This window comes from Coturnix japonica, chromosome 7, assembly GCF_054131305.1.
Source record: "Coturnix japonica strain WE chromosome 7, WE-NBRP24, whole genome shotgun sequence".
NCBI lineage: Eukaryota > Metazoa > Chordata > Aves > Galliformes > Phasianidae > Coturnix > Coturnix japonica.
Window position 1 is genome coordinate 23556865 of NC_140669.1, and position 16622 is coordinate 23573486.

The window sequence follows — 16622 nt, forward strand, 5'->3', positions numbered from 1 at the left end:
TTGCCTTTAGTTTTCAACGCACCATATTTTTGCTTTGTCCACACTGTGGGTAGAAGCTCTTTCAGAAGAAGCTGGTAATGTGTGAGTATGAGTATTTATTGTGTTGTGATGCTTAAATAGTCAGAGGTCTTGGCTGGAAGGATTAGAGCTCTGTAAACAGTTTCTGTAAACTAGGAGAGGAATGAGATGTAATCTTATCTTGCCCCTTCTCTTTCAGATGATTTTCTTGTATTTCTGTCTTAAAAATAATAATAATAATAGTTGTATAAAAATTAAGAATAACAAGATAAAATCAAGAGATTAGCCAGTAGTCTCAAAGTCTGACATGCTCTAAGAAACTTTGCTCTTTTTTTTTTTTTTGGATGAAATTTCATTGGATTAAAATACTTCTCCTGCCTTCCTTGTAGGAATGGATTGAAGATTACAACACCAGAAGAGCAGTTTGTTCTGCTTTCTTCAACACCACAGGAAAAGGTAGGCATATCTACAAATTCTTCATGGCTTCATTGGTACAAAGGAGACTTTTCCCTCCTACTGTAAAAGCTATCAGGGAGAAGTAGCAGTACTGTACTGCAGAGCACAAAGGAGATGGCTTTAGTTGCTGTAAAGGAGAGAGATTCTATGCAAAATCAGATGCTAGCTAAATTCTGTGATTAAAACTCTGTTTCAGACTAAGTGGCTGAGGGCAATAAGTCAAGCAGTGGATCAGGCCCTTAAAGGGACTTCTGATTTAATTCTATATGGAGCTGGTGGGAATGTTCCAAGACAGGAACCTCCTATTTCTCGCAGTGCCAAATACGCCTTCTATAAGGACCCTCGATTTAAAGATGCTGTTTATGATGGGAGATGGCTCTCAGGAAAACCCCATGGCAGGTAAAAGCATTTGAACATAACAATTGAAAACAAAATGAAGTAGTTACTGAATTGGTAAGTAGGCTTCACAGAAGCTATTTGGGAAGTGCTAAGTGAACTGATTATCTGGTACACATCTTTGTATACAAAGTATGACTTTGTACATTTTCCAGAGGGATCCTAAAGTGGGCTGATGGAAGAATGTACTCAGGGACCTTCCGAACTGGACTGGAGGATGGGTAAGATCTCCCACTACTTGTGGAGGGAGAGGGCAAGGAGTAGCTTTTGGTATAAATTATAGCAAGGATTATAAGAAGATTGTAAATCTTTTAATTAAAAGGTTTTGCAGTGAATCTCATTGACTCAGGGTTATGAATGTTAAGATATCCATGTGCATCGATTCTTGAGTAATTGAGAGGTATGTTAATTGTATTCTGAGCAGACTCTGTAACTGCAATTAAAAACTCGCTGTTTAATAAAACTGGAGACAATTGGTGTAGTCATCTGCAGGATGTAGAGAAAGAGTGGTGAAACTGTTGAGAAAGAGTAAGTGGCATGAATTTCTAAGCAGAGGATCTAAGTTAAAAACTCTACAGTCAGGTTTTCTTTATATAGGTATCTAACATTCTTTGTTGCAGTGTTCTTTCAAAATGTCCAGTTGGTGTTTTATTTTTCCTCCGAGGAAAGGGAATGATTTTCCTACAGGGTAGTGATGCAATTTCTCTCACTTTTTTTCTTGCAATGTTCCTTGTGGAGTGGGGGGTGTAAAACTTTTGGAGGGAGATCAAGATTTGAAATAAGCCTTTTCACTTAAAATAAATGAGCGTATGATCCTGTTGATAAAGACAGTAAGGTCAGAGGAGTTTGAAAGTAGGATGAACTGGAGTGAGTCATGGATATTAACAATTTATCTCATGAAACAAGTGAGACCACTTGAAAGTTAACTTGTAGTTGATTATACAGCTTTGAGTTAATCCATTGCTAAGAGTCTGCATATGGCATTATTGAGGCTACAAGGTTAATTTCTTTCCAAACTCATTCTTATACAAATCTTGTGAGCAGACATGTCTGTACAGGAGAGTGATAAAATATCTAAGGAGTCCTCTTGAATTTCAGTTGTGTTTTTAAAGTCTGGAATCAGAGGATAAACTGAAATGTGATCAGGCTTCAGGCAGATTGTTAATATCAGCCTTAGTTATTGGTGTATGTTAAAGCTCTAGTCTGGTTTTGTTTTCCCACATGTGACTTGTGAACATAACCATGATTATTTTGGCTTTCTTGGAGATACAAATTCCCAACACATATAAGTAGATTGGTATTTAGCATTCTTTACTGTGACAATCAAATGCATATACTTGCATTTCAGCATGTTATCAGCACTGTTATCAACATTCAACAGTAGTATTAGGTTGTGGGGCTAGATTTGCTCACAGGAAAATCTTTATCACAGAATTTTAATCTCTTCATAAGATCAAGTCCTACAACTAAGCTGTCTTAGGCAGAGTGATAATATGAACAATCCTGTGCATCTGCTTGAGCACAGTTTGAAGCTAGTTCTTGCCTTGGAGTAATGGCGCATTTGAGTTATCGAGACTTGAGGACAACCGAGGTAGACACAAGATGTGAGAAGCCTTGTGTGCTTTAGAAAGTTGAGAAGAATGCTGCAGTGTACTAGGGAGGGGAAAGCTTAGAGCAGTGTCAAAATCCAACACCAGAAGAAGCAGTACTGACTAAATTGACCTAATGATGCTGAATTTTTTGCTTTCTCTCTTTACATCAATAAATCTGTAACTGTTCTAGCTTGGGATGCACAAAAACGTAGAGTGTTCTGATTTTTAGAATGGGTGTTACATCTTTTTATTGATGAAGTGCATTAGTATTACAGCTGCTTGAGTTTGATGTTTGTGCCCTGACAGGTATGGTGAATACAGAGTGCCAAATAAAGCCTTGAATAAAGATGACCACTACGTGGGGTACTGGAAGGAAGGCAAAATGTGTGGGCATGGAGTCTACAGGTAATTTGGCATTTGTGTTGCCATCACTGCAGAAGGGAGAGCAGGTCTGATATTCTGGTTCACTGTTCCATTACCAACCAGCCCCATATCTGTAGGTGTGTTGTTAGCTTATTTTCTGCTTTTACTTTGAATTGCTTGCAGTTACACTTGTTTTCTGTTCTGTCATTAACATCTGTTCTACAGTTGTTACCACCTTTCAATAATTCATGATATTCTTTTCTTTAGAGACAGTAAAATATAACAATTTAACAATATAACATTTAAAACAATGAAGCTCACTTATGTCCTGAATATACTTGAACTGTAGTTTTTACTTGGTATGACTGCAGTGTCAGTCTTATAAGAAAAAACAGGGATGGCAAATTATAGGAATCTTACCTATTCCTTTCTTTTTTTCTTCATAGCTATGCTACTGGTGAAGTATATGAAGGATGCTTTCAGGATAACATGCGTCACGGCCATGGCCTGCTGCGCAGTGGGAAGCTTACCTCTTCCTCTCCCAGTATGTTCATTGGACAGTGGATAATGGATAAGAAGAGTGGTTATGGTGTTTTTGATGATATTACAAGGTAATGTTTGAGTTGCTTGAATTCTTAAGCGCTGATCCAACATGTGTGTATGCTAGTACTGTTACTACTACCAGGTCAAATTCTTTCCTACCCTTTTAGCAAGTGTCTTGTTTTCTTGCACTTTACTTGCACTTGATTTTCAGTATTGATAATTTTAAGAATGAGTCTAGTGATTTCTTTTTCTTGCTGTATCTGGAGTCATTTTGTTTTTTGCCTTTCTTTCCTGTCATACTCCTGCCTGAAAGCTAGCGCTGAATATATTGCCTCAGTAAGGGATACTGTGTTAGCGTTGGAAGCTTTGTGAATGTTATGAGAGGAGTGTTCTTCGTTTTCAGATCTGTAAGATTGAGTTGTTCAGTGACCTGCTAAACAAGACTAAGTTAAATTTCAGCTCAGATTCAGATATTCCCTAGACTAATTCTGTCAGCGCTATGAAGGGAAGATATTTCCTTTAAGAGAGCAGGTTGGTAAATTGACAGGTTCAGAAATAGAATTGTTTCTGGATTGCACTAAATAAATACACTAAGTAAATGCTTTCTGAGCACAGATCAATATAGTTTTGTCTTTCCAGTCACCAAATCAATTCTGTTTCATTCCTGAAAAAAGGGGTTTTTGTTTAACTGGACTGAAAGCCTGCTTACAAAGCAGAATAGTAAGAAGACTGAAGGTGAAAGTAGTAAGTAGTAAGCGTAAAGCATCTGTTCTAACTAACTGTCAAATATGTCAGGTAGATGCCTAATGAAGCTGAAGATCTCTTTTCATGCATAATTTGTTTGCTGAACTGGATCAGGTTCAAGATTCTGTGTTTCTTATTTGCTGTAACTTCAGCTTGGGTTCCTTTAGGGAGAAATAGGTCTTAAGTGGACTTCAGATATTTCAGGCAGTCAGGAACAGTTCACTTGGATATAGCCAATCTGTACTGTCACTTGTTAATGGAAGTTCTTTGGGGTTCTTCTCTATCAAAAAGTCTTATTCTCTTTAATTTAGTGAAACTGGATTAACATACTTTGTAGCAAGTGATGTATAACTCATAATGTTTTTTAATGTTTGTGATGGTGAAATTCTGGAATAAATCCTTAGAAAGAGAAGGTATATATTAATTAAGCTGCACTATTTCTACTTCTTTTTTTTTAGAGGAGAAAAGTATATGGGAATGTGGCAAGATGATCTTTGCCAAGGAAATGGTGTTGTGGTTACTCAGTTTGGATTGTATTATGAAGGAGCCTTCAGCACTAACAAAATGATGGTGAGTTGAGCGCTAGGATTTGTGCTACAGTAACTTGTCCTCCAGATGTGGTGCCTTTCTGGGGTAGATGGCTGGTCATATATATAATCTGTTAGGCTGTGTAAACCTTCTGTTGGGCGATCTGTTTTATTTTTTAAATGTCTATATTCCTGTTTTGTTTTACTTAAGACTGCTGTGGAAGTTGCTCAAAAAGAATAATAATTAGTTAAGAATTAGCAAGTGTTTCAGTGTATTTTTTAGATCTGAAGTCTGGCCTTCTATTATAATAACAGCTTTGTTTTTTATGATTGTAGGGCACTGGCATTCTGCTTTCTGAGGATGATACAGTTTATGAAGGGGAATTTTCAGATAACTGGACTCTGAGCGGAAAGGTTGATATTACAGTAATTTGTAAACTGTTACCTTTAACATGATGACAGTCTTGTACTTTGAATCCTAATGGATTTCCATTCAATTTTTGTTGCCTTTTCCTAAGGGAACACTGACATTGCCAAATGGAGATTATATTGAAGGCCTCTTCAGTGGAGAATGGGGATCTGGAATAAAAATCACAGGAACCTACTTTAAACCTAGCTTATATGAGAGTGAGAAGGATAAGCCTAAAGCATTGTGAGTGTTGAATATGAAATAATTTCTGGTGTGGTTCAGTAATGCTGTCAAATGTGTAACCCTTGGCTTTTTTCAGAGGCTGGTTTTTGTTTTTCTGAAGGAGAAAATGAGATTTTGAAAAGATGCTTCTTCCTTTTTGATTCCTTTTCTCTGCTCTCTAAAAAATAAGGGAAAACCCTATTTCATAGCTGTTGTATTCATTACTACTTGAGTAATGCTATAAAATTACAGGTTACTTGACACGTAGCTACTGAGCTACAGCAGGCCCTGTATTTTTATTTATGTCTGGACTGGCTGTTAGAACCTAAGTTTATGTCTAATGATTTATGATTATATTTGTGAGAGAGACTAAGTTGCATTTGCTAGGGATTAAATCATTCACAGCATTTTCTACCTTCTGCTAACGACTCTGATGGTAACTTAATAATGCCAGTAAGGGTACATTAGGATGGAATTAGTTAAATGCTACAACTCTTCCAAACAGGGCAGAAATTCAAAGTGCTGGAGTTGCTGAATTGCCAAAAGTAAAACAAGACTTTTTAACAAATTATTTTGCAAAGCATATGTAATACTGCTTGTAGCAGTATCATCTCTGGAAAGAAACAGCACGATTGTTCCATTGAAGTCATGATTGACATCTTTAAGTAGAATAAGTGCTTTTTAAGAAAAGCAGCAGATGAAAGTTCAGCATTTAGTAGCACTGTGTACTGGTCTGCAGTACTAGTATTGGTTGTACAGAACTCAATGTCTTTGAAGCTTACTCAGAAATTTCAGATTAAAATGGGAGACAACTGTTTACCTAGATTACATCTTGGTTTGCTTCCTGAAGCATTCACTGGTGATTTCTTTTGACAGTACTGACACCCACAATGGGATGTGATGGTACACAGGCCTCCCTGCTGTACTGAGCATTTACAACCTTAGCAATTGCCTGTTTTTACCTCAGTAGGGAGTCTTTGAATAAATGTATGTACATATTTGTGTAGATAGCTTGTGAAATGAGGGTTTCGCCAGCCCATTTCTGTCTCTCTTGAGACTGAAAATCTTCTGACATCATTTATGAGAAAGCTTGAAAGTCTTCCTTTTCTGCTTTGTGAAACTGGAAGCATGGAGAAATGTCAGTGTTTCTAGTCAACATCTAAATTTTGTGGGAAAAAGCATTTATGAAAGATCTGTCAGATTCTGAAACTCAAATGAAATCGAGGAAAAACACTACCAGACTTAATAGTTCTATTTGCTTTCTGAAAGCTGTTTGAAGCCCTGAATTCAATTTTATTTCTTATGAATATGGATTGGCCACAGCTCCTGGCTTTTGTGTATAGAGAATTCCTTGAGCAATGGCTGTCAAGGAAAAGATGCCTGCACTTGTTTTACATTCTGCCACCTCATACCTACTAGTATGATGCAGCGCTATCTGTAGATGATACTTCTAGGATGGAGTCCATACATGGATTTCTGTTTTTGTCTGTGTAGGCAGGCTATTTATACGTTCCAAGATCATGAGATGTTAGGGATATCTTTGTAGGATGTTATTATTGTGCAAATGTATCCGATCTTCTGAATAAAAACCAGTGATGTAGATAAGCTCATCAATCACACTATGTCCTGTTTTATTGGAAAATATCACTGCTTTTTGTGTTTAAACAAGATGTTTCTTGGAAAAATAAAAGAAAGATTAAGACTGATATGCATAAAGTAGTAACATTCATAGTTGCTCCCACACATAGGCATTGAAAGCATTTTAATCCTGTGACTTTATAATCTGTTGCATGGATTAATGTGTATTTTTCTTGCTGAGTAACAGCTTTGAAAGAATGTTAAGTATGAATACAAGTTTCTTTAACCTCTTTAAGTCATTATTTTAAGTACTGGGTTTATTCTTAGTGATAAACAGTAAGAAACTATTAAGTATATGAGGTTTTGGTAAAGTTCTTTGAGACATTAGATTGATGTTAGCTATGAAAAACACATCTGAATGTGTTATTTCAAGAGCATTTGATTTTTTTTAACAAACTAACTGATCATTTTATTAGGCGGAAACTTGGGATCCTGGCAGTGCCTCCTGATGAGAAATGGAAGGCTGTATTTGAAGAATGCTGGAACCAGCTTGGCTGTGAGAGCCCAGGCCAGGGTGATAGATGGAAGGCTTGGGACAACATTGCAGTGGCTCTGACCACCAACCGACGGCAACACAAGGACAGGTTGGTTCCTAGAGAATGTAGTTTGCAAGATAAAGTATTGAAAGAAACTGGAATTGTACTCTGCTCTAGAAACAAAAAATCAAAACGGAATTCCTAATACAAACACCTCTTTAAGGAACATGATGTTTAGGATTAGTTCTGATGTTACTGTCTGTTAGATTATTCAGTATGCGTAAACATGATGCTAGGTAATTACTACCGGAAGGCCTTTAAATTGTACAGGTAGCCTGATAAGGGATTGTTCAGCTGTCACATATGAAATCAGTGCAGAAAAATCAGGAAAATACAGTGAACAGATTCAAACGGTTGGGAAGAAAAGGTTTCTTGGATAAGAATCTTCTCCATGAGATTTAAAAAAAAAAAACAAAAAAAACAAGAACAAACAAAATCAAAACAGCAATATAATCCACAAAAAAAAACAACAAAACAAAACAAAAAACCCACAAAAGCACAAAACCACCCAAATAAACACAATAAAAAAAGGATAAATTTTTCAGTATATTGCAGTAGAGTCTCATTTAGTAGACTTGACTATGCTAAGAGAAAAATAGCAGTAAGTGAGCTCAGAAGGTTAATTCAGGAAGCTGGCTTGTAGTGTAAAAGAGCTTACTGTAAAAACAGTAGTGTGACTCAAGTAAATACTGCTGGTGTCCAGGAAGTGTGTAGTGACAAGTTTCTGGTGATTCCTGAATGTCTGTCAGAGTGGGAGGTGGCATCTTCCATTTTCCTGATCTTACAGATTTGGGGTTTTGTAGTAAAACGAATCTGTGGGTGTGTATTTCCACAATGTTAGTTAAAATTATTTTTGCTTGAGTGAAGTTTCAGGTTTTTTGTGCAACAGGTGTGGGGGATGAAGTTCAGGCTGAAGGACTCCTAAAGACTTTTAAGTTCAAGGGAACAGGCAATTGACTAGTTTGTGTGATAGTGTGTACTTCTATCTTTTTCTTTAAGGTTCATTACTTTCTTGTGGTGACTTCCATGTTTTGCTTTAGTTTTTATTCCTGCTTTGTCTCCAGTAATCTGTTCTTATTTGTCCTTTTTACAACTGTAGTCCAGAATTACTGAGCCGCTCTCATACTCAGACACTGGAAAGTCTGGAATTCATTCCGCAACACACTGGTGCCTTCACCTTGGAAAAATATGAAAACATCAAAAAATATTTGATAAAGGTATTGTGACTATCGAGTGCTCATGTAGCTTGTTTGCAAGGCATTATGTTAAATGCATCGGAACTATAATTTGTGTAAGGGGTTCTTTGAACTTCTTTAATATTTGCATGTTTATAGTCAGTGTTGAATTCATTCATAGTTACTTATAACTTTAAGTCATTGAGTTCAACAACCATTAGGTAAGACTAAAATCACTGTATGTAATTAGCATTTCCTTAGTCATCTTCAGTTGCTGTTTTTTTTTTGTTTGTTTGTTTTTTTATGCAGTGGATCCCAGCAGAGCGTTCTGGAGTATTTGCTGATTATATCATATTAAGTTTAGTACTTATCCAAGCAGTGGTACATTTTTGTACTGTCTTGATCACTGTATGAGCCTCTATTCAGCTAATACATAAATTTCATAATTCAAATGGTCATTTGTTGATGTGTCTGTAATATTTTGTTTTAAATTGTGTTGTTGGTTTTCTGATCCATCTCTAGTTCTGCATTTTTTTTTCTTCAACCTGCCTAGCAGGGTGATCTATTTGACCAGGCAATTGGTATCTTTCACATCAGGCATGTGATACTCCTCTCCACCCGTTGGGCAAGCTTGTGGAAACACTGGTAGCTGTCTACAGAATGACGTATGTTGGAGTAGGAGCTAATCGGCGATTACTGCAGGAGGCAGTAAGAGAGATCAAGTCCTACCTCAAACGCATCTTCCAATTGGTTAGGTAATGAGATTCCAATGTTCAAGTCCAACTACTGCTGATGTACTTAAAAACACCACCAGTACTGATACAGTCTAGTGTTTATGTAGTCCAAGCTATTTTGGGCATTGATTATATTTCCTTGCATATACTTATGTACATATATTATCTGTGCTGCCTTAGTTATGCCCTGTTGTTATTAAGAAGCTTTTTATTTCTTCTTCACTCAACTCTTTTGTTTTGTGTATATTTCTACGAATTTTCATACTGTACTGTATGTTACCACTTAGGTTCCTGTTCCCTGATCTTCCGGAAGAGGGCAGCACAATTCCATTTCAGCCGACGGAAATAAAGGGAAGACGTTCATTCTGCAGTGGGAAATCTGACTCCAGATCAGAATCTCCTGAGCCAGGGTACGTAAAACAAAAAAAAACCAACAACCTTTTGTGAACTAATGAAGGCTTTGCTTTATTTTCTGTTAACAGTTTTACCTTGAGAAAGGGGGGAAACAAACAAAAAAAAACAAAACAAAAAACAAACAGGAAAATCCCTTTATAACTGGTGGATGTAAGCAGATATTTTTTTCCATTGGTTTTTATGACAGATTTAGAAGCAAATTCAAACTTAGGCCTAGATTTCAGAACAATGTTTGTTAAATGAGTATTGGGCTAATGCATGTCAAGTGCAAATGTCATGTGGAGCTCAGCCTTGATTCCACCATTGTTCTGTTTGTAGCCACTTCTAGTGGGGGCAACAGAAGGAAGGAGGGATCAGCAGAGAGAACTTTGTGAGAAAGGCCCCAGTTATCTGTGTAGCTGGTATTAGTAGGTTCCCTACATCCAGCTTTCCCTGTTAAGATTATGGCTCAATGCAGAGAAACTCATGAATTCACGATGTGTGAGTGTGTGGAGCTAGGTCAACTAACTTGCTGGTTTTTTAGATTGTGTTTTAAAGGTAAAGTTAAGCTATCAGTGGAGTGGCTCGGAATGGGAGCCAAATAATTTCCTTGAATATGCAGGTAAAACTGATCTACAATATAGTATACAGCTCCCCAGTGAGTGTTCTGTGGGTGGACTGTTAAAGAAAGTTACTGCTAAGTATTTCTTAGCACAGATTTTTTTTTGTGCGCTTTCTATATTGTTTGTTCCTCATAGAGTAAATTCATACTAGATTAAAAATTTGTTTTTCAATCAGGATTTCTTTTTGTTTTATCTTTATGATTATCTCTCTTTTTCAAATATCTTTCCCTTCACCCCATCTTCTTCTTCTTTTGTTATAGCTATGTGGTAACCAGTTTTGGCTTGCTACTCCCTGTTCTACTGCCACGACTCTATCCACCTCTATTTATGTTATATGCCTTAGACAATGAGCGTGAGGAAGATGTTTACTGGGAGTGCGTCTTACGTCTAAACAAACAAACTGATATGGCTCTTCTGAGTTTTCTTGGAGTGCAAGCGTAAGTGTGCTGCAACACTAAAAACTGACAGGTTATGGCATGTAATAAGACAAAGCATGTGAAAGATTGTCTGGAGTGCATTTCTCTGGTTAATATACGTGTAAATCCATCTTCAAAGTAATTACTGTGGTTGAGAGAATGATACAAAGCTTTTCTTTATTAAAAAAAAAGAAGTTGGGGGGAGGGAAGGGAAAGGAAGATTGGTATTGCTATAGAACCAGGGGGAGGGATTTTAAATCTGAGCATTTTTCACTTGGCTGTGCTAGATATAGCTCTGCCTGTTGGAAGAGATGCTCTGACTCAGAAAAGAAAATAATTTTGTTTTCATAAGGTAAATAATGCTTTAAACTAATAGGCTCTGCTATCTGAATAGATTATTTTGGGTTTCTTGCAGGAAATTTTGGCCAGCAACTGTATCCGTCCTTGGTGAGAGTAGAAAGGTATGTTCATTGGGCCTTGGCTTACAGCATACTTTGTTCAGTTTTCTTTAAAGAAGTCAAAGTCATAAAGAATAGGTTGAAGAGCTTTTGATAAACCCTTTTGTGGAAGAGATGCTGCATTATCTTGATCCCTAAAAATATTTTGCTACTTAAAAGCTAAATCAGTGATTTTTTTAGCATTGCTCTTTGTCCAGCTTTGTCACTTACTGTTTTACTCTGTAGGAAGCTCTAGTTCAGGAAGAAATTTGAAACCCTTTTACTTGGTCTACAGTTATGAAAACATGAGGGAAAAAACATCCACCGAATAAATTTTCAAGCTGTTTGAAAGCTGCACTGCTGTGAATGCATTCTGATTAGAAGAACTGAATTATTTTAATTCTTACTGATAATATTGACAGAGGCTGAACGCTGGTCTTGAGTAGTGGTAATATAGTGCTCAGTTTCTGTGTTCCAGTAATAATTATTTCAGTAATCATGATTTTGAACAATTTCAACTCTTACAATATATTTTACATCACATCTGTTTATGAGCCAGTGTATTTTTATTTGGAACTTTTGATTTCTTGCAGTCTTTTAGATCTCTCTGCTTTCAAGATTAACTTTTCTGTATTTATAACTGTGGCTTGTCCAAAATTCAGTACTAATATGTTAAGTTGCTGCAAATCTTTTGTATTTTTAGGTACTAACCAAAATTCTTGTTAGCTGCCTGAAATTTTTACCCATCTGTTTATTTAGAGTTGCTTTTTTTTTCTGCTGTAGAGCAGAACCCCTCCACTATGTACATGTACTACACAATGTGTATTTGAATTGCACAGTGTTTGATGCTATCTGCAACTGTTTACCATATTTGCTGTGGTCTCCAATCTATTAAACAGGATGTGTTCAGTGAGCTGTTGTGTTTATCTGCTTCTCTCATCAAGTTTCCTTATTTCTTTGAATTTCTCTGGGTCTTTCTGCATCCGTCTATTCTTTCTCTTCTTCATTCAGGAAGCTGTAGGCTCAGCTGCTTATGAAGAGCTCACAATTATGCAAGTTCTTTTGTTTGCTTCACGCCTATGGATCTGTGTCTCTTATCAGTCTTCCTTGACCTGGAAGATCCAGAAAATCTCTGATTCTTGTAATTTAGCCAATTGTTCAGTGTAGGCTTTTCTGAGTTTTAAAGAAACTCAGTAATACATGGACAGCTTCCTGAATGACTTTATCTTCTGGCCACCTTCCCTTCTCTTTGCACTGGAAATCTGAAAGTCTTTTATGATAATGTTGCATGATATGCTGCTTCTTTCCCTGAGTAGCGTGTTGCTGGACTTGAATGACAAATTTTCTCATGGTTACACAGGTATCATCAAATACAAAAGATGCCTGCTTTGCCTCTGCGGTTGAATGTTTACAGCAAATCAGGTAATTCCTTGAAGCTTTTAGTTTTTTACTGTTTCTGATTTAATGGCATCTATTTAACTGTGTTTCTTTATTTCTTGCCTTATCTTTGTTCACCTTGATAGGAAAGGTCTATTTCCAGGCAAGCTTGAAGTTTGAGTTCCTACTACAAATGTTAAAAATTCTCCTGATGGGGAATAACATAAAGCTTTGTAAAGGTGTCTATTGTGAAATGTCTTTGTAGACAATTAAATTCCAAAGCAAAAGGATATCTAATCAAATGTGTGTGAAGTTTTCTTTTTTTCCCCACCCTTCCACAATGTTTAACCATCTTTAAGCTGTGAGGATAGTCTTGTTTGTAGCAGTATGCTTTGAACCAGTGATTATAGACCAGGATGTACTGCAGTGAATGATCTAGCTTCTGGCATGGGGGGAAGGCCAGTTAATTACTGTCTTCCAAATTTATATGTAGATACACTGCTTTTTACTGTTAGCATGTTTTGCTTTTGCTCTCCAAACAGTACCACGTTTACTCCAGCTGACAAACTGAAGGTAATCCAGCAGACTTTTGAAGAGATATCTCAGAATGTACTTGAGAGTCTTCAGGAAGATTTTCTGTGGTCCATGGATGACCTTTTTCCTGTTTTTCTCTATGTGGTGCTACGAGCCAGGTAGGTGCTAGCATTGGCATCAGGCATAAGTTAAGTATTGGCCATGCCTATATTAACCTCTCAAGCTTCTCATTATTTGACTAATTCTAAGCTTTTTGTAGGTGAGCAAAATTTTTGGCTTAGTTGTTTGCTTTGAGCTGAATAAATATTGGGAGAGTCAAAATTGAGATGACTGTGTCCTCAGGATGGGGTTAGGAAAATGACTATTTCTTGCCCAGTGTATCATGTACCATTGCTTCTTCACTTGTCCTCTTTTGTCACCCCTCATGTGATAGGATAAGGAATCTGGGGTCTGAGGTGCACTTAATTGAAGACCTGATGGATCCTTACCTGCAACATGGGGAACAAGGCATCATGTTTACCACACTGAAGGTATGAAATTATTCAACATCATAAAATAAATGTACTTTAAGCAGTGATGAATGGCTTAGGTTAATTGTGTGAATGTTAGGGTTTAACTTTAAGTTTGTCTCATTTTTATTTAGGATGAGCAAGTAAGCTTAAAGCTTAGGATAGCTTAACAACTATAGAAACTGCCAAGGAAATGGTGCAGTGTGCAACTGTACTTTATTGAAATGTAAAACAAGTTGCTCTTGACTATTCTGTACTCTCAGATGTACCATGTCTTTCTCCTGCACCTGAAGAAACCTTATTCCTTTTATAAAAATTGTAAAGAGGTGCTTTTATTTTTTGTGAGACTAAAAATTCTGATAATGCTTAAATCAACGATTCCATCAAGAATTCAATTTTGTGAAATAACACATGCTAGTTAGTAACCATCTCTGTAAGTATGGAAGGTCTTTCCTTGCAATAACCTACTGTACAGCTAGGACCTGCATAACAAAAGTAAGAAAAAACCAAAAACAAACAAAATAAAACAAACAACAAAAAAACTTGTGAGCAAAAAAATGTACTTAATTTTTACAAAGTGGAGAAACAACTTTATTCGGAGGCCCAAATCCTGTACCATATTTTATGTGTTAACAAAGAATTGAATATAATTGGTAATTAGAAAGCTCCTGTTCTTTTTTGTTCTTTTTGGTTGTTTGCTGAATCAGAGTGTTGTTGTGTGTTGCAGTTTTCCTGTATTGTACCTGCTTGCTGAAAGCTTAGTCCTGTGTTCTGGGACAGGAAAGAAGGGTTGGGGCAGGCTGCAGGAAATCAACCTTTTTGTTTATTTATCAGCTTGCTGAGATGGTACATAATGGTACATATGCTAAAATGACCTTTGTTTTAATTTAGGCATGCTACTACCAGATTCAACATGAAAAGCTTACCTAGACCACCATTTATGACGTGTCTGGGATTACCTGCTGAGTGGAACTTCAGCGATACCACTTTTTTTTCCTGACGTGACACTTAAAATTGTGAATACTCTGATGTTTCAGTCCTATTGTTACAGATGAAAACATTCAGCTACACCTGAACTTTCAATTTTAATATTGAAAAACTGGAGCCAGAGGCTATCTGTGAAGTGGTGATGAAGATCAGTACTTGATTTGCTGAGTACTTGCCAAGAGGAAATAATTTCCTATTCTAACAGATCATTTACTCATTTTAAATTAAAAAATACTACAAAAAGGCATGGCATCTATGTAGAGTACATGTAAAAGTCTGGATCGCATGGCTTCTGAAGCAGTAGGTTTCTTTTTTTATTCCTGGTTTTTCAGCAGAGGTGTTTAAACAGGGTGAGTTGCACCATAGAACCATTCAGTCTTCTTGAATTAATCTATTAGATTTGTTTGTTTAAGAATAGAAATGCTAGTATTTATAATGGATATCCCATAGTGTGTTTTGGCTGTAAGTTCTGAGACATCTTTATAAAAGAGTTACTGAATGCAGTATTAATGTACTATTTTAGAACTAATAACACTATTATGGACTTGCCTGTTTACCAGAATTATGTACGGGCATTCACCATGCTTTCTGATTCTGAAATGATTGAAGAGGCACTGACCAGTTCAAACTATGGCACTGAATTAATTACTATATCCGAAGAGTGTTAAGTTTAATTAACCAGGGGTCTAAGGACAAACTTTCTTTAGAAGCCCATGTGATAAGATGATGAAAACATGCTCTTGAGCAACCTGACAGTGAATTAAGTTTGAGACTTCTGCTTGTTAACTTATTTGGTCACTTACATATCAGGATGCAAAAAAAAAAAAAAAAAAAAAAAGACCACCTTGGTGCATTTTAATTATATACTTTCCCTGGGGGGGTTGTGTGAGCGTTTTCTTCTGTCGCTTATGGTTAACTTAATTTATATGAATAACACTGATGGATAATTTGGGTATTGTAGGAGCTGTTCTTCACCGTGCCTGGTACAAAAAATAAGTGTGTGTGGGGGGAAAACTGATAATAGAATGTTATAATGGTTTGACATATGTTGAACTACCATAGATAATGCTATTAATATTTTTGAAATAGTCATCAAGGCTTCTGTATTGGCACTTAAATAGAAAGAAATGCCATGTCAAAGAACTGTTTTGAACAGTGACTGTAATGTAGCAGTTTTTGTAATAAAGTAAAAAAAATAAAAAAATAATTAAATTGGTCTTTCTGAAATTATTTTTAGCATTATCAGCAAAAGGTAGAGAGTCGTTTTGGAGGGTAGTGCTTAAAAGTATGGTTGTACTTGCTCTTCTTGCAGCCAATAGAGATAATAGACCTCTTCGTGTTCATGAACAAACTCTTTCAATTTTCTGTTTAAATTATACTGAATAATATGATGAGAGATAAACAAAAACATGTTTAAAAGGCAAGCTATCAAATGTTTGGAGTTTTTGGGGAAAAAAGGATGTGCAATGAAGGGTAAAGAGTGTACTGTAGTATAACCCACAAGTTTTAATGCTTTATCTTTTGTGCAAAGTGTCTTTCTGTTCAGTCATGTCTGAGAACTCAATGTACAAAAATGTTTAAATGGAAACTACAGGAGCAGAATGGTTTCTTGAACAGGAGTTGTACTGAACAACCAGGCAAGGTAATTTTCAAAGGTAAACTCATTACTTATTTCGCTTTATGTAGGAGTGCCAATCATTAAAAGCATTTGTTTTTTTTTCCTTGTAACTGTTCAGCATTATGATCCTTGTCTTTATATGTTTCAGAAGAACAGTTTCAATCATAAGCTTTGACATGAAGAACCCTTTTCTGTACGAGTTCGCTTCCATATTGCTTCTCTGCCTTAAGCTGAGAATTAACAAACTTGAGAATTAAACAAACTTAAAAATCTGCCTTTTGTATCAATGCACAAAATATTGTGTAAATAGCAATGGTATCACATACAAATTTAGTTTGCTGATTATTACAAGCCTGGGCTGGATTTTTTTTTTTT

The 16622-nt window shown here is 36.3% G+C and overlaps 1 protein-coding gene across 8 annotated transcripts in view; it reads left to right on the forward strand.

Annotated features, from left to right (window-relative positions):
* ALS2 (alsin Rho guanine nucleotide exchange factor ALS2) overlaps positions 1-15836 on the forward strand; it is a 67645-nt gene extending 51809 nt beyond the window's left edge. For 4 of the 8 annotated variants that reach the window (XM_015868109.2, XM_015868108.3, XM_085552705.1 and 1 more), the window contains 19 exons: positions 11-81; positions 408-474; positions 671-873; positions 1026-1091; positions 2769-2867; positions 3272-3436; positions 4571-4682; positions 4976-5053; positions 5158-5291; positions 7325-7492; positions 8544-8661; positions 9217-9374; positions 9641-9763; positions 10630-10806; positions 11201-11246; positions 12583-12644; positions 13142-13291; positions 13567-13663; positions 14534-15836. In XM_015868109.2, coding sequence (XP_015723595.2) covers positions 11-81; positions 408-474; positions 671-873; positions 1026-1091; positions 2769-2867; positions 3272-3436; positions 4571-4682; positions 4976-5053; positions 5158-5291; positions 7325-7492; positions 8544-8661; positions 9217-9374; positions 9641-9763; positions 10630-10806; positions 11201-11246; positions 12583-12644; positions 13142-13291; positions 13567-13663; positions 14534-14572 — 2133 coding nt within the window. In that variant the 3' untranslated portion in view covers positions 14573-15836. Of the gene's footprint in view, positions 1-10; positions 82-407; positions 475-670; positions 874-1025; positions 1092-2768; positions 2868-3271; positions 3437-4570; positions 4683-4975; positions 5054-5157; positions 5292-7324; positions 7493-8543; positions 8662-9172; positions 9375-9640; positions 9764-10629; positions 10807-11200; positions 11247-12582; positions 12645-13141; positions 13292-13566; positions 13664-14533 lie in introns of those variants that run through there. The other 4 variants (XR_001556408.3, XM_085552704.1, XR_014948075.1 and 1 more) reach the window with 4 other exon arrangements.
* Positions 15837-16622: the final 786 nt, after the last annotated feature.